General features: G+C 58.4%; 7 protein-coding genes across 7 annotated transcripts; 2 read left to right on the top strand and 5 right to left on the bottom strand.

The window, feature by feature from the left end:
• Window positions 1–69: 69 nt before the first annotated feature.
• Window positions 70–1,677, bottom strand: CMQ_2044 (uncharacterized protein; the record flags this gene model as incomplete). The annotated part of the gene is made up of 1 exon (XM_014314970.1): window positions 70–1,677. One exon carries the CDS (start codon window positions 1,675–1,677, stop codon window positions 70–72), a length of 1,608 nt encoding a protein of 535 aa, XP_014170445.1.
• A 3,593-nt stretch (window positions 1,678–5,270) lies between these two features.
• CMQ_1918 (uncharacterized protein) lies at window positions 5,271–5,749 on the bottom strand (the record flags this gene model as incomplete). Its single annotated transcript, XM_014314844.1, has 2 exons — window positions 5,271–5,394; window positions 5,613–5,749. The coding sequence occupies 2 exons, from the start codon at window positions 5,747–5,749 to the stop codon at window positions 5,271–5,273; spliced, it is 261 nt and encodes an 86-aa protein (XP_014170319.1).
• Window positions 5,750–6,395: 646 nt separating this feature from the next.
• CMQ_2053 (protein-tyrosine phosphatase 2) lies at window positions 6,396–8,484 on the bottom strand (the record flags this gene model as incomplete). Its single annotated transcript, XM_014314979.1, has 2 exons — window positions 6,396–7,810; window positions 7,872–8,484. The coding sequence occupies 2 exons, from the start codon at window positions 8,482–8,484 to the stop codon at window positions 6,396–6,398; spliced, it is 2,028 nt and encodes a 675-aa protein (XP_014170454.1).
• Window positions 8,485–9,241: 757 nt separating this feature from the next.
• On the bottom strand, window positions 9,242–11,080 carry CMQ_1863 (mitochondrial protein; the record flags this gene model as incomplete). Its single annotated transcript, XM_014314789.1, has 1 exon — window positions 9,242–11,080. One exon carries the CDS (start codon window positions 11,078–11,080, stop codon window positions 9,242–9,244), a length of 1,839 nt encoding a protein of 612 aa, XP_014170264.1.
• Window positions 11,081–12,167: 1,087 nt separating this feature from the next.
• On the top strand, window positions 12,168–14,888 carry CMQ_1973 (golgi complex component; the record flags this gene model as incomplete). The annotated part of the gene is made up of 5 exons (XM_014314899.1): window positions 12,168–12,275; window positions 12,338–12,750; window positions 12,813–13,143; window positions 13,204–14,169; window positions 14,232–14,888. 5 exons carry the CDS (start codon window positions 12,168–12,170, stop codon window positions 14,886–14,888), a joined length of 2,475 nt encoding a protein of 824 aa, XP_014170374.1.
• A 579-nt stretch (window positions 14,889–15,467) lies between these two features.
• Window positions 15,468–16,477, top strand: CMQ_2047 (mitochondrial carrier protein; the record flags this gene model as incomplete). Its single annotated transcript, XM_014314973.1, has 2 exons — window positions 15,468–15,579; window positions 15,651–16,477. The coding sequence occupies 2 exons, from the start codon at window positions 15,468–15,470 to the stop codon at window positions 16,475–16,477; spliced, it is 939 nt and encodes a 312-aa protein (XP_014170448.1).
• Window positions 16,478–16,612: 135 nt separating this feature from the next.
• CMQ_2030 (exosome complex exonuclease) lies at window positions 16,613–22,374 on the bottom strand (the record flags this gene model as incomplete). The annotated part of the gene is made up of 10 exons (XM_014314956.1): window positions 16,613–17,041; window positions 17,105–17,428; window positions 17,498–19,239; window positions 19,304–19,383; window positions 19,686–20,020; window positions 20,138–21,020; window positions 21,090–21,280; window positions 21,336–21,669; window positions 21,724–21,935; window positions 22,009–22,374. The coding sequence occupies 10 exons, from the start codon at window positions 22,372–22,374 to the stop codon at window positions 16,613–16,615; spliced, it is 4,896 nt and encodes a 1,631-aa protein (XP_014170431.1).
• Between the last annotated feature and the right edge of the window lie 595 nt (window positions 22,375–22,969).

Below are 22,969 nucleotides of genomic sequence, written 5' to 3'. Positions count from 1 at the left end.
TTGGCCTGCCAAAACAAGTCTGCCGTACTGCTATTAGATAAAATGGTCCAAAAGGGGACCCCAAGGATATTATGCGCTCAGCATCATGCCAAGCTCCAGCAGAAGCGTGACAAAGCGTGCATGAAGCTCGATGAAGAAGTCAGGCTTGCCCAAGATCTCGGGCAGCCCGCGCGCACGGAGAGACGAGATTGAAGAGCTGCCCAGCCCACCGAAGCCAGCATAGCCTGGGCCCATTCTTCGCGACAAGCCATTGCCCGCAGCAGCAAGAAAACTGCTGCCTTGGCTTGCAGGGCTGTCGTTGACTACTGACGACGGCTGCGTCGGCGGAGGAGACATCGGAGCGTTCGGCGCACCCAGAGGATAGCCGGTCACGTGAGCCCCCACCGCGGGAGTGTTGGTCCCAGAACGCGAAGAGGCATTGGCAGACTCGGACTGGGGAGCAACACGTTCGGCCTCGGCATCGGCCAGCTGCTGGATCCAAGTGGCGAGCTCGTGAAACGCCGCCGACACGAAGCCAAATGCCTTCATTGCCAACCGCTCCCGAGACGTGCTCAAGGCGATGAGGGCATACACGCGCTTGTGGCCGCGTGCGTGAACGTCAGACACACGGAAGACATGCGCCGTCGTGTAGCCAGCAGTCGGATCGCCGAAGAACAGAGGACCACCATTCGCCGTAGCTGCTGCCGCTGCTGCATTGGCAGCGCCGTGCGGGGAGGATGCAAAGTGGGACATTGCCGGAGACGGCTGCCCCATGTGGCCAGCAGGCCCGGCTCCGGCAGAAGCTGCAGCACTCGACACAGAGCTGCGAGGAAGAGTTTCGAGAGTGAGGGTGCGCAGACAAGAGGCGCGGATGATGTAGTATGTGTTGACGGTGGTCGGCTCGTGGGTGGATGTGTAGTCGATAAAGTGTGTGTGGCTGTTGATTAGCCGAGAGGCAGAAGAGGAGGTACTAGACCTCGACGTAGTAGCCGAGTTCATGGTGCCAGTCCGTTGGTGGTGGCGGCCTTGGCTGTAGTACCGGGAAGGAGGTCGCTCTTCGCTTTCGGTGTCCGACGACGACGAAGATACGGAGGGCGATGAGTGTGGGAAGTGGGAGTTCTCGCTCGGTGCCCCGTCATAAATGCGCGCACATGGGACACGGGTTCGCAGGGTGGGCTTGCGCGAGTCAGCAGCACCAGAGTCTTCAGTACCGTTGGCGGGATCCTGTTTCCGGCATGGGAGAGTCATCGCGCAGTTATCGCAAGGAATAGCACGCTTGGCCACAGAATCGTCGTAGGTTTTTCGAAAGTGGCTGCTGGAGTCGGCGGTCGCTTCTGCGGGAGTAGAGGGTGGTGCTGTTGACGTCACCGATCGAGGGGTGGAGCGGTTGGGCGTGCCGTTGCGGCGAACTGATGAGGCAGCCGAAGAGGGATGACTTTCTGCCCGACTTTCAGGTTCCGGCTTTGCAGCCGAGCTTGAAGAGCCACGCCGAGGCGGGGCAAGCTTCATATTTTGGATGGCCGTGGCCACAGCAGTGGATGCGGCTGCATGTGCAGAGGATGCATTTGAGGCAGAAGAAGAGCCCACAGCCTGACCGGCAACCACAGCTGCAGCGGCCGTGACGGCAGCGATCAGGTCAGGCACGCTTCCACGGTCATCGCAGGTGCTGCATTTGACTGGCAGGCCTTCGGTGACCATCAGCGGCGTTGGGCCATGGACCTCGCAGAAGTGAGCAAGACATAGCTGAAGGTTCGATATTAGTATCATATTAGCAAATGCTAGCGCCTTCGCGGCGCTAATAAAAGAGCAGAGCAAGAGAGCAAAACAAAAAAGCAGGCTGGAGATGTCGGGTGGGACAGATGCAGGCAAGAGCACACTTGGGCTATGTGGAGGGAATGCGAGCGGATGCGACGGGTATAAACGAAAGGATTTGGTCTATAAGACGGAAATGCAAGTGCATGACTGAGCAGTGCAAAGTCAGCGCATCCTTAGTCGGATGGGGTGGGATCAGCGCGCAGAGTGATGAGTTGTTCGGGAAGTCCCATGGACCAAACAAAAGTGTCAGATATCGTTTGTGGCCCTGCTAATATTGGGCGAGGCGCGTGCAACATGCGTTTGGCCACCCTCCATGATAGCTGGCCGTCGAGCCTCGATATAGTTTTCTGCGACGTACGTCGTAGTGGTTGTCCGCAGAGAGTGGGGGCAATATGAGGACACAGAACAGGGGAGCGGACCGGGGGGAAGAGCTGTTGTTTGTTGGAGATAGGAGCACAAGTGGGGGTTTGATGAGATGCAAACGAGTGGCCAAGCAGACGCCACATTTGGGTTTGTGTACGGGCTGAGAAACAGGAAGCGGATGGCTGCCTCCGGCATGTTGTGAAGCGTGTGATTGTGTAGCAGCAGCGGCGCAGCTGCAAATGCCGCAGTTTGAGCTGCTAACGGACCTTGTTGGAGAGGCTCGTTGGTTCAAAACAAGGCTCACAAGCGTGCGCCCTGGGTAAGGCTCTCAGTAAGGTGAGAGGCGGTGAGACGGCAGAGATAGGGAGGTGGCGTGGGGTGTATGTATGTCCCACAAGGAAGCGGCAGATGGGGCGACATAGAGAGGGCGGCTGGCCGGAAGAGGAAGACAAAACAGCAATGGCAGAAAAAGAAATGTGGCGCGAGCGTTGATTCGATGTCGTGAATAGGGTGCCGGCGAAGTCGTGTCATATTGGCCGGGGGTCTGAGCACGCAGGACAGCTGCGTGCGGCTGTCGAAGTGGCCCCGTCCGAGAGCAGAGGCCAGGAGGAAGGAGGGAGACGAGAGGGAGACGAGAGGGAGACGGGAAAATCCCGTTGGAAGAACAAAAGGACAAATGTGGTTGTGACGAATGACGAAAGCAGGATAGAAAATTGGGGTTGGGGCGCAGAATCGGGTGAGACTGAAGACTGAAGACTTACAATCGACGTCATGGCAGAGACGCCCAGCTATCTCATCAGTTGCAAAAGACCAGCAATTGCTGAGAGGTTCTGCTGGACGCGCAGAAACGGTGTGATGTGAGGGGAGACTGAAGAGCTGTGATGCTTCGGGCTTAAAAGGGCGGAATGTGGAAAGTGACCGGAAGGCAAGCAGGTGCTTCCGCGGCCGGGTTGTAGTTAATACTCCTGGCCCTGGCAGCTATTTTTTTTTTGGCAGGAGATAGGAACAGTCCCGGCAAACGGGAATAGACAGGCGAGATTCGGAGCAAGAAGGCGGGGGGTTTGGAGAAGCTAAGCCGGGTGGAAAGGGAAGGAGTGATCAGAAGCGAGAGCCGGGTGGTTCGACCGAGCTTCTTGGTGTAACAAGATGCGAATCTGGAGGGAAGGAGCCAGAACGGGAGGGGGCGGAAAGGCCGATTTATCAGGCAGAGCAGAGGAGATCTGTAGGCAATGCGAAGAAGAAACAAAAGAACGTAGCTGCAAGGGGTGGTGTGCTGCCGGGTAATTTGTAAAGATTTCGTACTCTAGTTTTATTTTTATTTTATTTTTTATTTTTTTTTTACATACGAGTAGCTGCAGGTCATTTCGAAATAGAAGCCGGCAGGGCGGGGTTGGCTTTTCCCTGCGGGTGTTTAATAACAAAGAGCCGACGATTAGTTCTTTTTCCTTTAGAGTCTTGTTCTCTGGGTCGCTATGTGGAGATGTTTAGCCCCAGTCAGGGTATGCCGATTGACAAAAAAGAAAGGACCCATCGAAGAAGGGGGGCCGGTCGATTGGGAATATGGGAATAGTCGTAGGTGCGGGTGAGCGTATGAGCTGTTTCCACTACCACTTTTTTCTGGCCGCTCACCGGAGATCCTTCGTATGTACGGAGAGCACGGTCTCCGTTGAGAAACGACTAGAGTCAGGTCTTGGGACGACTAACGGCATCGGCATCCAATGGTTTTCGTGCAAGGTCCAAGGGTCCTGGCCGGGGCTTCCTTGGTTTCCGGGCTTTGGTCCATGGCCGGTTTGCAGCTCTTGCCGGCGAACGGCCGAGTCTGGATCTGAACCGCTGGGCTGCTTGCATCTATGCGGTGAATCTCGGTAAAAAGAAAGGTGAGTGTGGAACATTCCCACTGAACATTCTGGTGTATATTTTCTTTTCTTTTTCGCTGTCTTAGAAGGGGAAACAATGGCGGCCTCCTGTTTGCGGGAAGCTGTGCGCAAAGCTATCGTACAGCATGCCTGGGGTGGTGCTCGTAGTGTCGGGTGTGGAGGCGGCTATGAGTCTAGTCCGGTCTGCGAGTACGAGTGCGAGTGGACATGCGGCGAGCCTGCTTCAGGAACAGGCTTACCGAGCGTGGAGTGCTAGGGGCAATTCAGACTGTCGAGGTCAGTCGTCCGTGTACGGACGCATAAACGTGAAGGTGAGCATGAGCATGAGCATGAGCATGAGCATGAGCATGAGCATAAGCATGAGCATAAACACAGGGAACCTTTAAGACGCGGGGAGTCGCGTCTTCGTCCATCGCTCTTGCCGCCGCGCAAGGGTTTGCAGATTTGCAGACGGGCGACCGTGTCGGCTGCGACGGGAAAGGACCATGCATGCAATCCGGCATCCTCCCAGGACGAATCCAGCACGACAGCAGCGTAAGATTGGCCAGGCCCGGCCGGCTCGTAAGATACCTTTGGTACACCGCCTGTAATGGAGCATGTTTCGGCGCCTGGCTTGACGGCGCTGATCATCAGGCCATGTCTGCAACGTGTGTGCAAGGGGGGAAGGCGAGGGGAGGAAGGAGAGGGAAGGAGCGAGCGGACACAGCGCGTGCTCCGCAGCCGGTCGCATGACCTGTTTTTGCTGGCTGTTCCTTTGTACGGAAATGCATTACGAAGGATTTGTGAGGACGAGGAGTCTTAAGGTCTGAGGAGTCTGCTGCTGCTTCTGGTCGTCAGTCCATCGCCGTTCTGGGCCAATCAGCGTCGTGCTGTTAATGTGGCCACCGCCATCGCCGCCACACCGGTTCGTCCAATCTTGCCTGCTAAGCCCTCTCTGCTGCCGTTCTCCCGAGATGAAGAGATGGATTCCCTTCCTCCCCGGCGGCCGGGACAGACGCAACGATGCCAGCCGCAGCAGGAACTGTGTTGGCATCCCCTTTTATTCCCCCAGCATCGAGACCCTGTCTGGCTGCCCGGCATGGCGGAATGTCCGATCGCCATCCTCTCCGGCCGTCTTCCCCTTCTCCATATACGAGTCCAGGCAAGGGCCAATGCTGCCCGAACACGACAGGTGACGACACTCGAAATCTTGATAAATTGGGCCCCTGGTCGCCAGGGACGGCCAAGAGGGGGCTTCTAGGGCACTTCTCGAACGAATTGGCCAGAGAGAGGCGTCTCCACCTGCAACACGACGTACGGAGACGAGCGCCAGGTCGCCGCATCGTCGCGGTCTGTCCGATTACCCTTGTCTGCCATGTGCCTTGTCTAGAGCTGTCAAATTAGCACATTATCTCGGTCATCTCCTGTGGTGTAATAAAACCACTGGAGCTTCGGCCGCTATCTCTCAAAGAGGAAAATCGCTGTTCGGGGCTCAGTCAGCCCATCAAATCGTAATAAATACATAGGACTACGGGCCCCTCCCACACATGGCGGATGCCCAGAAGGGCAAATATACGAGGCCACAGCCTGCAGGCTTACCGCAAGCGGAAGGCCATCGGACGGCGCTGGCGGGACGGCGTCTCGGCCTTCTCCATGGCATTTGTCCACCTGTTGTTTTGCCCATGTTTGCGCCCACGGTTTGTGTCCGGGACCGTGCTCTGGGCGGATTCGCGCATTGGTGCGCGAATCCGCCTCGCTGTTCTGTCGTCGATCTGCATGCAGACAGAATACGAGTACGGAGTACGGAGTACGACTTTTGCTGTCACTTCTGAGGCTTCATGCAGCCGACCATACCGAAGGCCACTTTGACACACCTTGCAGATCTGTTACCGAAACAGGAGAACGGCCGTGTCGGCGCGGAACAATTCTGGAATAATGGGATTCCGTGGTAGCATGGCATGCTGCTAACAGGATGGCCGCAAGTAGAAAAACGTAAAGAGGCTAAAGCATAACGTAAAACATGGAGCATAAAGCGTAAAAACTTCACCGAGCGTGTAATACAAACGGAAGGTAGCCAATGCTTCGCTGTATTTGTCTGTTAGCGCCCCAAAGGGCTCCTCAATCATCTGCCGCCCTATGCAATGCTGTGGTATCTTATCGTATGTGTAAAGCTTGTCGCTTGGGGGATGCAGCAATGATGCAACAATAAATTATCCGAAGCCAACCATTTGCCGCGCCTCGCTTGAGAAAAATACGAAAGGGGGACAGAGGACAGGGTAAGTGAATTAGTAAAAAAAAGCATAGTAAGGAAAAGGGAAAAAAAAAATAGAAAAAAATAGAAAAAAAAGGAAAGAGAAAAGAGAAAACGTAGACTAAATTTTGTTACGCTACAAAAGGGTCGACCTCCAGCCGTTTCGGCGCCGGCTCGGATGATGCGACATCGTCGTCCTCGTCGCCCGGTCCTGTGCTCTCTTCCAGACCCTGCATCTCTTCCGCATCGCCGTCGCCGTCGCCGAGGCCGTACTTTTCGAGCCATAGCTTCCGTAGCACCTGGTAGATAAAGTGGTACTGTGAGTCCGCCTGCACCATTGTCCGCCGCTGTTCGCGCAGCTGGTTGACTGTCGTGAAGATGAGGTCGTCGGCCTCGGCTGCACACTCGCCGGCCTCGCTCGCAAACTCGGTCTCGCCGGCATTCCGGTCGCCTTGTTCCACCTCGTCCAGTCGGCCGGCCTCGTCCGCGCTGTCGCAGTTCTCCAACACGCCCGCGTCCAGCTCACGCACCAGGTGCTCCAGCGCGATAAATGTGCCTGATCGGCCCACACCGGCGCTGCAGTGCACGATGCGTGGGTTGTCCACGTCTGCGTTCTTCTCGGCCGACAGCCGCATCAGGGCAAAAAAACTGTCGACGTCTGCGAGCGCCGGCACGCCAAAGTCGGGCCACTTCTTGTACAGAAAGTGGTACACGATCCGCTCATCCTCATAGTCCTCGTAGTCGATTTCGGGCGAGCCCATCGCCACCTCCAGATCCATATCGGTCTCCGGCCCGACAGGCGACGATACCGACGACGATGAGAGGCCGGCAGCAGAACCAGAGCTGCTGCCGAGATCATCGCTTCCTCCGTTGGCCACGGCGGCCGCAGCTGGAACGGCTGTCTCGCCCCCGTCTGTATCTGGTAATGATTTTGCAGCCGTCTCGCCACCTGCTGTCACGGTTGCCGGCGACGGCACGCGCGACTTGGGATTGACGGCCTTGTGGTGAATGCGCAGCAAAATGCGGCGCTGCTCAATGGCACCGTCAAGCAGCTCCTCGACGGCAGCACAGCGCACGCTGGCACGGAAGCCATCGCCGAACTCATCGTGTTGGTTGATCAGCATAGGCGGGTCGTCCGGCTGCTGGGGGTAGTAAGGATAGCACTTCTCCATGCTGCCTTCGTGGGTCTCGGTCAGCATGACGATGACGGCTGGTGACCGCAGCTGCTCGTAGACCATGCGCCACACGTGGTCCACTGACGACTTCTTGGGCCCCTGCATGGCGATATAGCGGTCGGGTGGCCGCGCGGCCGCGGCTGCAGCCGTCGTCGTCAGCACGATGGGTGATGCGTTGATGTAGTCGACGCGACCCGGTGGCACCTGCAGTCGTACCCGGTTCCGGTCCCACGGCTGTATGTTGGCGTAGCGGTCGAGCACCCGCAGGTGGCTGCCCGTCACGCGCGCCCATTGTCCTGCCGGCGCGACGATGGACTCTTTCAGCCGGCTGTGTTCGTGCCAGAGAATCTTCTGAAACCTGCGGTCGATCTCTGGGTGATTCTCGTTAGCAGAAGCAGTGACCAAATCAGCCTGGCCGGAGAACGGGCTCACCTTCTAACGAGATGTCCAGAAAAGGAGGCAGCTTTGGCTTGCGGTCCTGTGCTGGTCGGTCGAGGGTCAGCTGCCCTTTCTGGGTAGAGAGGCGAGAAATGCCCGCCTTCACTGGCAGTACAATGCTTTGGAACCGGGTATTCAGTGCTGTCGTTGGCGACTCGGGCTGAGACACGGGCGTGACCGCGTTGCCTGGTGGCGACTCACGTGACCTTTTCGTAGACGGGCGAAGGAGGTCGCGAAAGGGTGAGCGAGACGATCGCGATGGTCGCGATGACTGCTGTGTCCGGATGACGTCTTGGCCCTGCACCGGACCTGTCGCCGGCTGTGGTGAGGAGCGTCGAGCGCGACGAAAGGGAGAGAATGGTGGAATGATGTGCGATCCGGGGTGTATGCTGGCAGTGTCATCGGACGCTTGGACTGCGAAGTCGCTGGCCGCGATAGTGGCTGTCTTGGGTGTAGATGTCTTCTCCGCCGGCAGGGTCGACGTTGTCGGTTCTGTGGATGCCCTCACCATCGTTCCCGTTGGGGTAGAGCCTGCCGCTGCTGCTGTTGCTGCCGTCGCAGTGGCGGCAGCCTTCTTGTGGCGCCGAAAGTGAGAGATGCGATCCATGGGGCCGAGAGACAGAAGCGGTGGCAAAAGGATGTTCGAGGCCCCGAGAAGCGATCGAGTGCAGCACAATGAGGCTGCCACTGCCGGCCAGACAGTCCGAACAAAGACGGAAGGACGATGAAAATGACAGAACGGATGAGATGTGACAAACGAGTGACAGGAGCAAGAGAGGCCGCGTTGCTGGCTGACAGTCACTCTCTTTTTCGTTTCTTTTTTGCCCGCTGCGCAGTGACCAGAACTGCCCCCACATTCGAGACGCCCGATCTCGTGCCAGGCTGCGTTAGCGGGCTTTCCCCCTGTCAGACGTGCCCGAGGCTAACCCGGACAGCCTGTTGGGAGGCCCGCTAACATTGAGGCAGCTGGGGGACGTCGGCTTTCTGCAACTGGATGCAGCCAGATAGCCGCCACGTGGGGGAAATATGCGTTCTTGCCACGGACGGCGATCACCCGCATGTGGGAGGGAGGAGAAGGCAGAGAACAGATGGCGGAGGCAAAGAGCAGAGTAGAGAGGGTGGCTTTCTGGTCGAAAAACAGGTTGTCGGCCCTAATTTTAGGCGATGCGACAGTCGATCATATGCCAGCTCACAGGCGGCCGTGTCACGTGGCCTTGCGAAATAGGCACTCGGGCCCAAAGGATTGAAACACTCGTACCCCTCTCCCCTCACTGGCAGCATATTAATAGTACGGAGTACGGAGGCCCAGCCGAATACCGTCCCAATGCCGAATCCCTCCGATGTCGCTGCCTGCCGCCCGCCCGTCATGTCGACAAGTACACGGCGGACACAAAGCGCCCGCAGACAATGTGCTGCTGCGTGCTGACCTTCCGACCCTTACCTCTTTCGCCCAGCCGCACTGTTGCTCGTGGGAGGAGTTCCAGCCGCTCGCGTTGGCCCGTCATCTCCGCGTTCGGCTTCTTCAGCTCTGCTGCCGCGGCTTCCAGCTGGCCGATGTGCACCGGCTCGCACTCGTTATTCCGTCGTCCCGTGCCCAGCTGGTAGAATTCGTTGCCGCCCCACCAGAGCACCTCGGAGCCCCAGCTGGGTTCTGTGCTGGACGGTGCCGAGACGTGCGTGGCGTTGCCCAGAACAGCGCCCGCGTGCGTCGCACCGACGGCCAGGCTGGCTGGCCCGATGGGCACCGTCTTGCCCCGGGCTTCGCTGTACTCAGCCAGGCCCGACAGTGCCTTGACCTTGCTGGGGCCGTTGGCCGAAATGTGCGTCCACTTGCCCGTGCCCAGGTTGCCGTAGAGTCCCGACCCGCAGGCCCAAGTGTCTGCAATTGTCTTCCGCTGTAGCTTGGCCGCGTCAGAAGAACCGGGACTGTCCACCAGAGCCTCGGCATCGACGGTGAAGAACGAGTTCGCGCCACCGGCAGCGATCGACGTTACTCGAGGCGGCCGGGCGAGTCGTGTCTTCTCCGAGAGCCCGTCGGCCTCGTACAGCTTCTGCATCGGCAGCTCCACCGGCTGGGCCACGAACGGGACACTGGGCTGCACCGGGACACCCAGCTGGCCGGCCGCATTGTCGCCAAACGCAAAGACCCGGCCGTCCTTGGACAGCACCAGCGAGTGATGGTCGCCCGCGGCGATCTTGGAGACGGCGATGCCGCACAGTCCCGGAACCTCGTGTGGCTGGTCGAGGGGTCCCTTGGGACGCGTCTCCCACGTCACCCCGGGCAGGCCGAGCTGTCCCCGTGCCGGGTAGGACACGAGGCTCGAGACGGCCGAGAACACACGACCGGCAGATGTCAGCAGCAGGCAGTGCTCCAGTCCGCCACGCACATCCACCACTCGCTCGCCCCACGAGAGTGCGGGCGTCATGATGCGGAAGCTGCTGGGCGGCATGGATGTCGACCCCGAGTTCCAGAGGATCCGTCGCCACCAGGCAGGCTGTGAGGTCGAGACTGTTGTTCCGCTGGACATAGCCGCCAGCTGCTGGTCTGACTGCGAAGCCGGCAACGAATACACCGTCCCGCCGGACGACAGAGCGATGACGCGGTCCTTTGAGAGTGCCACCTTGATAATGTCTTTGCCGGTCATCGTCGCCGTCAGCTCGGTGGCCGTTGCCTTTTCGCCCCAGAAGGCCGTCCCCCACTGCAGCACGTCTCCCTTCTCCGTCACTGCCACCCCGAGATCGCGGTCCAACTGCAGGTCGCGCAGCAGCTGGCCGTCCAAGGCGGCAATGCGCCGCGGCCTCTTGATCGTTGTCTCCTTCGAGTCTGGCGCCACCACCCGCCCGACATTTGATCCCCACGCGAACACCCCCGGTTTCTCGATGCTGCTCTTAATCTGTCGATTCTGCGAGCTGCCTTGCGCCTTCTCGGCCTGCTCGAATTCCACCTCTGCCTTGGGAATCACCACATTTGGTACTGGCTGCTCCTTTGCCACGCCGCTAGAGGCGTCGTAGGCATAGTATGCCGCGGCAGAGAAGGCGCCGACGCCGAGCAGCTTCAGCGCTTCACTTCCGCCACCCCGACGTCGACGTCCACCTCGCTGTAGTCCTCGACCAGGTATGGTGCTCGCCCGCCGGACAGCCGCCTGGAACGGCCGCGCCGCCAGACTAGGAAAAATGCGAGTGGCTGTACGCATTGAGGCCATTGCAGACCGTCGCTGGTTTGGAATGATGTTTTTTTGTCTTCCTATTCTGTTTGCTTGCTGAAAGCGAGCTATGGAGGCCTTGGTAAATTGCTAGTGCGAAAAGTGTTGCATTCCCCGTCCTCTGATTTGATGGCGCCCCATTGTCCTACCCAGCTCTTTTCTTCAACGGGACAAGTTCGACAGTACTGCCCTAATAAACAGCACAACGATCCCGAATGTGTTGACGGCTACGGTCCAAAAGTATATTAGAATATACTTGAGATCTCTTTCTGTCTTGTTCGGTGGCCTAATTGAGTTAGATGCTTGTTTGCCTATCAGACGAAGAAGGGAGCCATTGGTACCATTCGGGAATAGCCAGCTCACACCACTGAAGGTGAACAACCTTGTAGCGGAGTAGAATGCTTTCCATCTGGAGACGACAAACTTCCTTCTCGTCGGTTGTTAAAGCAAGCTTGGTTTCCACTCTCTCGATTTCTCTTTCGATCTTGTCAATCAATATTTTCGTAGTCGAGTCTCCAATAATATCATTGTTCATGTAGCACTGAGTAGCCTCTTTGATTTGCTTTACAATCCCGATCATTCTCGAGGGATCGAGCTTTACAACAACTTTAGCTTTTCCATTTTAAAATCTGGCAGATGGCTTTCTGGTGTTTGTGTCTGGGTGCAGTTTCAAGCCAGTAGCTGAGACTATGAAAATGGGATACAAATTCATTAGAAGAGAACACCCATATTCCAGACACAAAGTGCACCATTTATATTAACATTACGATCTTTCTCTCCAAAAACCATCGTTCTTGCCCCGTCGAATCTTCTAAGACAGCTGTGGATGACAAAATAGGAAAGAGGCAACACCGCCTAGCTCCCAAGCGGGCAGTCGCACCCCACTAGACAGCAGCCCCATATTTAATAGTCGCAGTACGGAGTACTCCGTAGTGCCTTATGTTTCGTGTCCCCTGGCGGTCGACATCGCAACCTCCACCAAAAGACGACAATCCGCATTGCGCTGTCTGTTTGCCCCCGGAGGCACCAGGCAACCCGCCCCGCCACCCACGTCTTCCTCTTTGTGACCCACCTCTGTGTGCTAGCCATGTACGAGGACTCCTGGTACAGCTTTGTGCCGGAGCTGCAACGCGGGCGCAATGCCGCCCAAGGCCCCGGACATCGACGTCGAGAGTCGCTGCTGCAACAGCCAAACGTGTGTTTGCCTCTTTACGACGGTGTATACCTTCTCTCTGACCACCGGTTTCCGCTGTGTAGGGAACCTCTCAATCGGCAGATGTGGTCGAGCCTCTCGACAAGCTGCTAGAAGAAGAATCGGACGACGATGAGGAGAGCGATATGCTACAGGCGCACGCGGAGGCGCTGCTTGGGCGAGCGAGATCTTTCCCGGAGCTAAAAAACGAAGCTTTGCGAATCAAAGCGATCAAGGCGGCAGCAGAAGAAGCAGCAACATTGAGGGCGCCAGCGAAGACAGCCGCCAGCCGCGGCCGAGACGGGACCAAGGAGAAGGAGAGGCAAGACAGAAGAAAGCATAGAAAGAAGAGAGTGGTCACACTAGAGGCGCTTTGCGTCGAAGGAGCGGACGGCGAGTGGCTTCTGCAGAATGAAGTCCCACCTCTTCTCGACTCCTACGACGCCGACCTGCTTGACGCAAGCCAGCAAGAATTCACGTACGCAACCGTCCTTCCGCTTTGGTGAAGGTCCAAGCTGACAACCTCTCTAGGCTCTACAGAGACCAGCTGGAAATGACAGAGAGACACCTCGGAGGGCTGATTGACGACGCAAGCGGGACATTGCAGCTGCTTTCGTCCCTTGCAGACTCATTTCGGGCTGTTGAGGAGCAAACAACGTCCTTTCAGTCGCAGTGTAACGACCTCCTGTCGGAGCAGCGGCGGTTGGAGAAACTGGCCGATGAGGTGGGCACGGATCTTTACTACTACGCCTATGCAGACGGTGTCACGCGCCGTCTCAATGCTATAGGTGCAAGCCGCCTTGTCGATGACGAGAGCTTTGGGGAAATACTGTCCAACCTGGACGCCTGTATTGCTTTCATGACAAAACACGTAAGTGTATCATGGTCATTTGGAGGAATGCAGAGTGCAGGCCGAACTGACACGTCTTAGCCGACCTATCGCGATGCAGAAACCTACCTTGCGCGGTACCAATCTCTTTTGACCAAGGCACTGCATCTGCTCGAAGTGGGCTTCAACTCGCGGCTGGAGAAGGTGACGGCGGAGCTGTCAAAGCAGATCGCAGCAACCCAGTCGGAGTCGGCACAACACGCGCTGGCCTACGGTCGGTTTGAAGAGCTGCTAGTGGACGGGTCATACTCACTGATCCCCAACGTGCAGCTGGTGATGGGAAAGTCTTACGACCAGGCTGGAGCGCCGTGGTCTGGGCGCCAGAGCTTCTCGGTCTACGTTAACACGGCAAACAATCTCCTCCGCACATATCTGGGCTGGCGAGATCAGAACCTCCGGTCGATTGTGCACAAGGAGATGGAAGCTTTTCGCAGCGAAGCCAAAGGCACAGCGACCGAGACGGCATCACGGAACTTTATCAAGCAGAGTTTCGAGCGGTCGCACCAAGAGTCGCTGCTGTTCGTCCGGGTGTTTGCCATTGAGCCACAGTACAGCACGCAGGTGGAGTCGGCCTTTGTGGCGATACGGGGACATCGCGGCGAGCTTGTCAACGCCATCAACATTGCGCCGCTGGCCACGAACCTGCAGACGGCACTCTCGGCAACGGCCGATCTGTCGATTGTCTGCAACGTGCTCGGGTGGATCACACATGAGTACCTTCTCCTGGACTACGAAGACGAAGATGAGGATGAAGGCGAGACGACGGCTCTCGCAACGCACAGTCGACAACTGGCAGCCCGGCTGCTAACGGAACATCTGTGGGCATTTACGGACGCCCTGTTTGAGGCGGAAATAGCAAAGACGATCACGAAAGCGCCGGTGGTGCCGGAAGCGCTGAAGATTGTCTCTGCTGCGGATGGCCACGCATCGTCGAATGCTTACCCACCGGTGCGACATGCACTGGAGCTGCTGGTCAAGTTCGATCAAGCCATGCCCAAGGAGCGTTGCGTAAGTTCCGGTCTATCTCTGATCTCTTTCACGCCCTCCCTCATGCTAACACGACGATGCAGCAACGAGACAGCCCTGTTGTGTTTAATATTGTTAAGGAAACGATTCTGGCACTGCAACGGGCCGAGGCACGCATAAAGTCGAGCCGGAGCAGCACAGATGGGGACCTGTTCATGATTAAGAACCTGCTGATCCTGAAGAACGAGCTGCTTTCGTTGGAAATCGGCGACATTCGCAGCAGCGGGGGCATGCAGCACTTTGGGCAGATCTGGGATGCGCTGAGCATGGCGCAGAATCTGGTGGGCTATTTCAGCACTTTTATCCCAGGGAATTCGCTCTGGTCGCGGGCCGCGGGCGTTGTGTCGGGGGCAGTGCCCGGGGCAGGAGAGAGAACATCGGCGTCTGGCAGTCTGTCGACAGCCGGGACAGCGGCAGCAGCAGCAGGATCGGGGACAGAGCAGGACGTCAGCGAGCAGCTGGACGAAGCGCTGCGACGGTCGATTACGGCTTTTACGCAGAAATGGGGCCGGCAGGTGCACGAGGCGACGTCACGTAAGCTCGGCGGCAAGAATGTGGCCAAGATCGAGCGGGAGTTGGACGAGCTGCTGCAGACGGCATTCAGCAGCCAGCCGGAAGTGGTGGCCAAGTTGAAGGAGGCGATCCAGATCCAGGCGGAGGCACACGATGAGCAGAAGGGAAGCAAGATCAGCCGCGTATAAAGGCTAGGACGTGCGAGGGCAAGGGTAGAAAAGCATTGTGAGCGCATTGGGCTCCATAAATCTAGCGAGAGTTTAATATGAAGTAGATGATGCGTCGGATTGTTTTTTTTTTCTTTTTTTTCTTTCTTTCTTATTACTTTTTCTCTTTCCGGTTCCCATTTTCTTATTTTCCACCCTTTCTTCTATTTCCCTTTCTCTTCCTCTTTCTCCCATCTCGGCTGCTCTTGCCTTGTCAGGGCCGATGGCGGATTGGAGTACGTAATTTTGTCGGTGGGGCAGCAGCGGGCGACGGCCAAGCTCCGGTCTAGGAAAGCATGTTGGTGTCCGTCCGGGGCAAGTAAGCCCCCCTTCCTAGCCGCCCTATTATGTGACGGCGATTTTTTACGTTTCTGCGACACACAGCTTGTATGCAAGATATGGAGATAGCGTACCAGACAATTGTGCGATAGTCGATTCCGTATTGCAGCATCGCCGAACGCACAAGAAGCACACAGTACAGAGCGAGGGCCGCAGACAGCTCGCCCACACAAGCACAGTCGCAGCACACAACACACAAGGACAAGAGGCAGAACTACAGCTATGGCGGACGAGGCAGGCATTCTGGACGAGCTGAACCACGAGGGCAGTGCGCTGCAGACGGCCAAGGATCTGTTTGCAGGCGCTGCAGGCGGTGTAGCCCAAGTGCTGCTGGGTAAGTGACTATGCCTGGCCTTTCTGCGCCTTCTGCGTCTTTCTTCTTTGGCCGACTGCTGACATTGGCAGGCCAGCCGTTTGACATTATCAAGGTGCGGCTGCAGACGAGCACGGCGTACGCGGGAGCAGGCGAGGCAGCGGCGGCGATCTGGCGCCACGAGGGGCCGCTGGCGTTTTACAAGGGCACGCTGACGCCGCTGCTGGGCATCGGAGCGTGTGTGTCGGTGCAGTTCGGAGCCTTCCACCAGGCGCGACGCTGGTTTGAGGCACGGGCGCAGCAGGCGCGCGGCCGCCCGGAGCTGACGTACGGCGAGTACTACGCAGCCGGTGCGTTTGCTGGCCTGGCCAACGCCGGTCTGTCGGGGCCGATCGAGCACGTTCGCATTCGCCTGCAGACGCAACCACACGGTGGTCAGCGGCTGTATGCTGGCCCAGCTGACTGCGTGCGCCAGCTGGTGGCCCAGAGCGGTGGCGGCCTGCAGGGCGTCGGCCGTGGCCTCTTCCGCGGTCAGGCCGTCACCCTCTGGCGCGAGGCCCAGGCCTACGGCGTCTGGTTCCTCACCTTTGAGTGGCTCATGAACGCCGATGCTACCCGCAACGAAATTGCTCGCAAGGAGGTGCCCGCTTACAAGGTCGCCTTTTACGGTGGCCTGGCTGGCGAGGCCCTCTGGCTGGCATCCTACCCCTTTGACGTCGTCAAGAGCAAGATGCAGACGGACGCCCTCGCCCCGGCCGACCAGCGCTTCCGGTCCATGCGCGACTGCTTCGCCCAGATCTGGCGTGCCGACGGCTTCCGTGGCTTCTGGCGCGGCCTGACTCCTACTTTGATGCGTGCCATGCCTGTGAGTGCCGGTACCTTTGCCGTGGTTGAGGCGACCATGCGGGCAATTAATTAAGGAGAAGAGAGGGCGAAGTAGAATGGGAGCACGAGAGAAGAGACTGGGGCCTGGGATTAGGATACAATCACGGAGTACGATGTATTAGATCTATGAGTCAAGCACGTGTTGTGTCACGTGTTCTTTTGAAACCCTCTACCCACTGCTCTCTACCCGCCGCTGCAAAATCAGTCGAGCGTTTGCCGGCGTCAACGAGGCCAGGCCTAGTTCCTGCAGCAGCTTCTTGGCCTCGGTGTTGTCGACAAAGACGCGGTCGGTGGCCTCCCGGAGGGTGATGGCAAGCTCGGCGGAGGCGGCCTCGACGGGCAGGTTGAGCAGCTGCAGGCCCTCGCGCAAGCCCTCGAGAGCGGCCGCGGCTGAGCGTGGAACGTACTGCTCTGTCAGGGTGGCGATGGCGGCGACGTCGCGGGCGAGCTGGGCGGCGCCCAGGGCCGAGAAACGGTGGACGACGAGCACCTCGCTCCACAGGAGTTCCTGCAGTTTCTCGAGGGCACCGCGCACGATGCGACGCAATGCGGCCGTGCCGAGAGCTTGTGAGAGGAAGTTGAGGTTTCGTCGGATGACCTGAGTTAGGGGAGATGTTAGGGGGGAGGGGTGAAGAAAAAAAAAAAAAAAAAAGACACTCACCCGAAGAGGCTCATCCAGCTCGGCCGTGATGGCCAGCTCTGTCGGATCTACCATTCCGCTGGCTGTTCCCTCAGCCACCGTCATCCATTGGGTTCGCAGCACGTACGGACGAAAAGCCTTGCGGTGGGACTCGGCCAGCGCGGCCACAAGAAAGTCCTGTGCGGTCTTGCGACGCCGACCAAAGGCCGCCATGGTCTCGTCAAAGAGCGCGCTGCCGCCCTCGTCGCCTAGCCGCGTCGCCCGTAAGAGCGCACGCTCCTGACTCGGCTGGTCGCCGCTCGCGGCCGCCCGTGTCTGCAGCTCCGCCCAGAGGAGGATGAAGAACTGATTAGTCAGCATACAAAGGAATTTTTTTCTTTTTTCTTTTTTTCTTTCTCTTCTTTTCCCACCCACCTCGTCATCTCCTAGATCCTGCAGCGTGTGCACGACGTAGTCGGCGCTGCCGTAGACGCGGCAGAGGGTCTCGAGGGCGCCGGTGCCGTCGAGGGCGGCCAGCTGGTCGCGCGTGACGCCGTGGAGAGTGCGGCCGACGGCCGACGTCATGGCAGCGTAGACCTCGAGCGAGCCGCGCAGGCGGTCATCATAGGCGTCGAGTACGGTAACCTGAATGTCGACGAGGAATCGGAGACGGTGTTGGAGCCGGCGCACGCCGCGGTACTGGGCCGTGACGGCCTGGAGGAGATCCATGACGCGAACGGCTGCTACTGTCGGCTTGGAGCGCGCGTGTGTGTTTGTGCTTGTCGCAGACGAGCTGCCGCGCACAGGACTGCCGGAGTCATAGTCGTAGTCGATGGCGTGGCCGTCGGCCGCGTCCACGATGCTGCGGTACCGCGCCAGCGCGCCATCCTTCTCGGCCTGCAGCCAGACGGCAAAATGGTCCTGGAGCACATCGGCCGCCAGACCGGGCCAGCCGGCCGTCGTGTCGGTCGCCGTTGCCGCGCCACAGCCGCCGTCATAGCCGAAGCGCGTCCGCAGCTCATCGTCCAGCGCGTGCACCTGTACCACGAACCCGCACAGAAACGGCTGTCTCTGCTCCTCTGGCGACGGTCTCGCCTCCAGCTGCTGCACCGCCCAGGCCGCCGTCTGTCTGACCTTTTCGCGCATCACTGGCAGCAGCGCCGCCACAAAGGCACATGCTGGGTCGACATACAGCGTCGTGGCCGCCGCGTCGACCACCGTGCCGCCAAAACGCGCCGCCAAGATGTCGGCGAAGCTGTCGCGCAAAAAGTCGGCCCATGCACCCACGCGGTCCAGCAGCCACGGAAAACACACGTCGGCCGTCTGGCGCGGCTCCGCCGTGCGCCGGCTGCTGAGGAAGTGGTACCGGAACTCTCGCTCAAAGATGTGCGCCATCACGTCGATCGGGAGAAGCACCGGTCTCGTCTCCGCTGCCGCTGTCGCGGCCGCCAAAATCTCCGGCGCCTGCAGGTCCACCAGCTTGGCAAACACGTCCCGCCAGGCCTCGTCTGCGCGCACTGCCGCGTCGATCTTCGGCCATCCTCGCGCTTCCAGCACCGCCTCGAGCTCTGCCCGCATCGTCCTGTTCATGTCGGCCCAAACCCTGTCCGCTACTGCGGTCACGTGTGCGGTCACGTGCAATTCGGCACTCTCCAGGCCCTCGATCTCCCCTTGCAGCTCTCGGCCCAGCTGCCGCAGCCGGCCGTACGGCTCCAGTGCTGCTCGCGGGTCTGCCGGCAGCGCCTCTCGTGCTGCTGCCGCCCACGTCGACACGTCTGCCAGCAGCTGCACGTACCGCAGCGCTGTCGACACGCGGTGCAGTTGCTCCATCGGCTGCTGCAGGCGCTGCACCACGGCCTCCGGCGCGTCCGATGCTCGCACTACCGCTAGCCGCGAGCCCACCGCCTGATCCAGTGCCGCAAATTCGTCTAGCTGTCCAACTAGCACGGCCTCCTGCGCCGCTGTCGTCTGTTGTGCCGCCGTCAGCGCTGCCGCGGCGCCCTCCAGCTGTGCCTGCAGCGCCGCCTGCTGTGCCTCGGCTTCTACTAGAAGTGCGCCCACTGTCTCCAGATCTGCTGCCGACTGCAGCTTGTCGTCCAGAAAGTCCTCCAGCCGTGCATCCGGCTCGTCAAATGGGAACATCACCGTCTCCTCTGCTGCTGCTGCTGCAGTAGTCGCTGTCATTGTTTCCACAGATATCAGTATGTAGTTCGTCCTGGAACCTCTCTTTCCACAGAGGACACGGCTGTGGCATCTCGTGATCGTTGACGGCGCGTTGGATCAGGTCTTTGGACGTCGTCGATTGCGATGCGAAGCTCCACCTGTCAGTTAGCTGTCCATTTTGGCCTTAGCTTAGGCGGTGGAGCAACATCGCTAGATTTGTAATATCGCTATATCCAGCCAACATGCAACTACGCATTTCATCACTTTATGGACAAAACAGCCATTTCACACCTTCAGCACGTCCATCTAGGAGATAGACATCAGTGCCCAAGAAGGAGGTATACCCATCGATGCCAGGTGTCTACAGGTACATGAATCTTATACTTCTGTTCCCCCGTAGACAGCCAATCCCAAACCTAACAATACTGCTGCTGTATAGAGTACTGTCTCCCATACTTACTTCTTGAACGTGGCCGACTTGCCGTTCTTCTCAAAGTGCATCCGTCTAGCGCCCTTGGGTCCGTCTGCACCCGTCTTCGACCGGTACGGATCAAACACCTTCTTCCTGCCGCCAGTCGCCTTCTGCTCCGTCTTCTTCGCGTTCATCACCGATCCGGCTGTGTCATAGTTGAATGGCACAAACTCCTCGCCGCCAACCGGCGCCCCTCCGTCACTATCCGAAGTCTGCGTCTGTCCGCCGCTCGCTTCGCCCTCCTCGCCTGCCGCCTTCTTTCCTGCCTTTGCCGTTGCCGAGACGCCGCCCTTGCCGGCCCCCTTCTTGCCCGTCTTGCCTCCCTTCAGCGTGAACTCTTCTTCCGAAGACGAGTCGGATGACGATGACGACGACGATGATGATGATGATGATGACGAGTCGTCTGCTGGTGCTGTCGCTTTTTCTGCAGCAGCTGTGACCGTCCGGCTGGGCACCACTGGCGTCCCGGCCGACTGCGGAAACTCGATATACTCCTCCTCGGCTTTCTTCTCCGTCGCTGTCGCTGTCGACTCAGCTGCCGGGCTGAGGATCCCTGCTGCCACCGCCGCCTGCACAAACGAGAACCACGGCGTGTCCATGTGCACTCCCGTCACCGCCTCGTCCTCGCCCGCTGCCTTCTTCTTGCTGCCGATCGGCGTTGCGCCCCAGAGCTGTGACACTCCGCTGCGCACTTCGCTGATGTCTGGCAGCTTCGCCAGCTCCTTGGCTCGCTCTGCCTCTCGTGCCTCCCGGCCTGCGCCCTTGTCGGAACCTGGCTTTGATGCCGCCCCGACTGCTTCCGATCGCAGAAACTCGGACGAGCTTGGTCCGTCAGCACCGCGCAACTTCGCCTGCTGGATCAGCAGGAAGATCTCCTCCATCGACGACTTGGTCTCCCGCGCCGCGTTGTTGAGCAGGCTCCACATCGCCTTGCGGTCCGATGGCAGAATCCGCGCTATGTCGCCCACCGACCGAATCGGCATCACATACCCCGGGCTCTCGTCCAGCCGCCGCGCCAAGTCGTCCCGCCACCGAAAGATCGCCTTGAAAACTGCAAACTGCGAGCTGTTGAGCATCGAATATGTCCGCATGAGGCTGTTGAGCCATCCACGGCTGCCCAGTCCCGTCTCCGGGTCGCACAGCGCTACCTCATGCCGCAGCATCGAGGTCTCCTTGGACCGCCGTAGTACGTACCCTGTCAGGCTGGCTTCTGGCAGCAGCTTTTCCGACTTTTCCGCCAGCTCGTTGCGCACCATGTCGTAGACGTACAGCAGGAAGTGCGTGTCCGAACGGGCATAGTAGAGCATCTCCTCCGGCAAGGGCCTGTAAGTAGCACGTGTCAGTAGCCACACAGCAACTACTATCACCTCCACCTTCCCGCCTGAAACTTACCGGATCCGCCAGTCGGCCATCTGGTACTTCTTGTCCGCGTCAAAGTCCACAAACTTCTTGAGCAGATACGCCAGGCTTCGTGCCGGGTACTCCAGGCAGTCGCATGCAAAATACGTATCAAACAGCCCAACAATATACAGGCCCAGGTCCCGCTGCAGCCAGACAATATCGCTCGTTGCACCGTGAAACACCTAAAGGAGACGTTAGCCATCTCAACGGACATCAGACAGAAGTGCAGCCTCTTACCTTAATTTTTGTTGGGTCCGCGAACACCTCGTTGAGAATCTCGAGCCGATGGCGCCACGGCGTCAACGTGTCCACCACCCAGTCCTTCTCACGCGTGCTGATCTGCATAAGCGATAAAAGTCCCGTGTATGTGCGGAAGTCATGGTGCTCCAAGTCTACCGCGATCACGTCCGCCTGTCGCAGTTCCTCCAGCATGGCCTGCACACCCTCAAACGTGTCGACCCATATCGCCTTGGTCCCTTCTGTGGGCTGGTACAGAATCGGCTCGCTCTTGTGGTAGACCGCCTCGGGATACCGCATCTTTGTGATTTCCGTTTCGTAGGGATGCTTGTATCTGCCAAATGTCTTAGCTCTTCTCCGTGTCGAAATGGCACGGGCCTTTACTTACTGTACAGACCCGTTCTCATCCACAAATGTCGTCAGGCTCTCGGCCAGCGGTACCGTGGCGTGTGGCTTGGTCGTCAGCAGTGGCTTCCAAGGCCCCTTGTCGAAATTGTCAGGCTTGTGCTCGAAGAGCTCCTGTGGCTTGGCGATGTTGGCCCGGCGAATGGACCAGTCAAGTCTTTCTGTTGTTGGCTTCGGTTTCTTTGACTCGGGGCCCTGCAAGCAAAGAAGTAAAGAGGTTAGCTATCCAGACAGGCTGTCGACCTTCTGTCGCGCGTGCCAGACTCACCACTTCAGTTGTAGGTGCATCCTTGCGCTTGAGCATGCCCGTGTACTCATCCAGGCTGGTGTCAGCCTTCTCCAGCAGAGCATCGATCACATCGACCACGCCTTGCCAATTGAGGTCTACATCGTCTGCATCCTCCAGTTCCAGCGGGGCCTTCCGTCCAGTGGATGCTGCTGAGGCTTTGAGCAGCTTGTTCGTCAGGCGCAAGAGTCGTTCCGCATTGTCATCGAGCTGTGATGCTACGTCAGGGTTGACTGTGCGCTGAAAGGTCAGGTCCTCGCTTGTGATGCTGTTGGCGCTGCGGTTGACGGCGACTAGGGCAGCTTGAATCTTCTGCTGCTGCGACCGGAAGTCCTCTGAAGCCTCCATCGCTGCTTTCTTCCTGATCCTTTGACTGCGTCGTCTGTTTGCCGTTGGCCGTCACTGCGTCTGCAGAGTTGAAGACCAATGTAGATGCCCTGCTTTTTTTTTCCTCTTGTAAAAAATGACGGCAGATCTTTCCCACCGCTTTGAGCTACTGGCGAGAGCTCCACTAATTACTTTTCGGCCCACTTTTTCATCCGCAAAGCTGTAAGCCACGTCAGTTTCCCTGAATGGAAGGCATGCTCGATGTTGCCGAATTCAAACGGCAGAAAGCGATACGACTGTTTCAGTCACGTGTTTTGGGCTGCTTTCCAATAAGGTACAAGAGAAATATATTAGAGCTTCTAAGTCTGTAATAATAGAAGCACGGTCTCATTTGCGGCAGGATAATCCATCCACAAGGGTATCCCAAAAGCTCAACAGAAAAAAAAAAGAAAAAAAAGAAGAAAAGCCATTGCGTTCGCATTTGTTTAGGATGCTGTTACCTGAGCGGGAGGCCTGCCTCCCCATGCCCCTACGACCAGAACAGATGCCGTCACCGTTGCGGTCACCGTCAAGAAATCCGTCACGGTGTCGTGCACGCTGACAGTCGCAGTAACGG

Source organism: Grosmannia clavigera, assembly GCF_000143105.1.
Source record: "Grosmannia clavigera kw1407 unplaced genomic scaffold GCSC_168, whole genome shotgun sequence".
Taxonomy (NCBI): Eukaryota; Fungi; Ascomycota; class Sordariomycetes; order Ophiostomatales; family Ophiostomataceae; genus Leptographium; species Leptographium clavigerum.
This window is presented reverse-complemented; position numbering and strand designations above follow the sequence as displayed.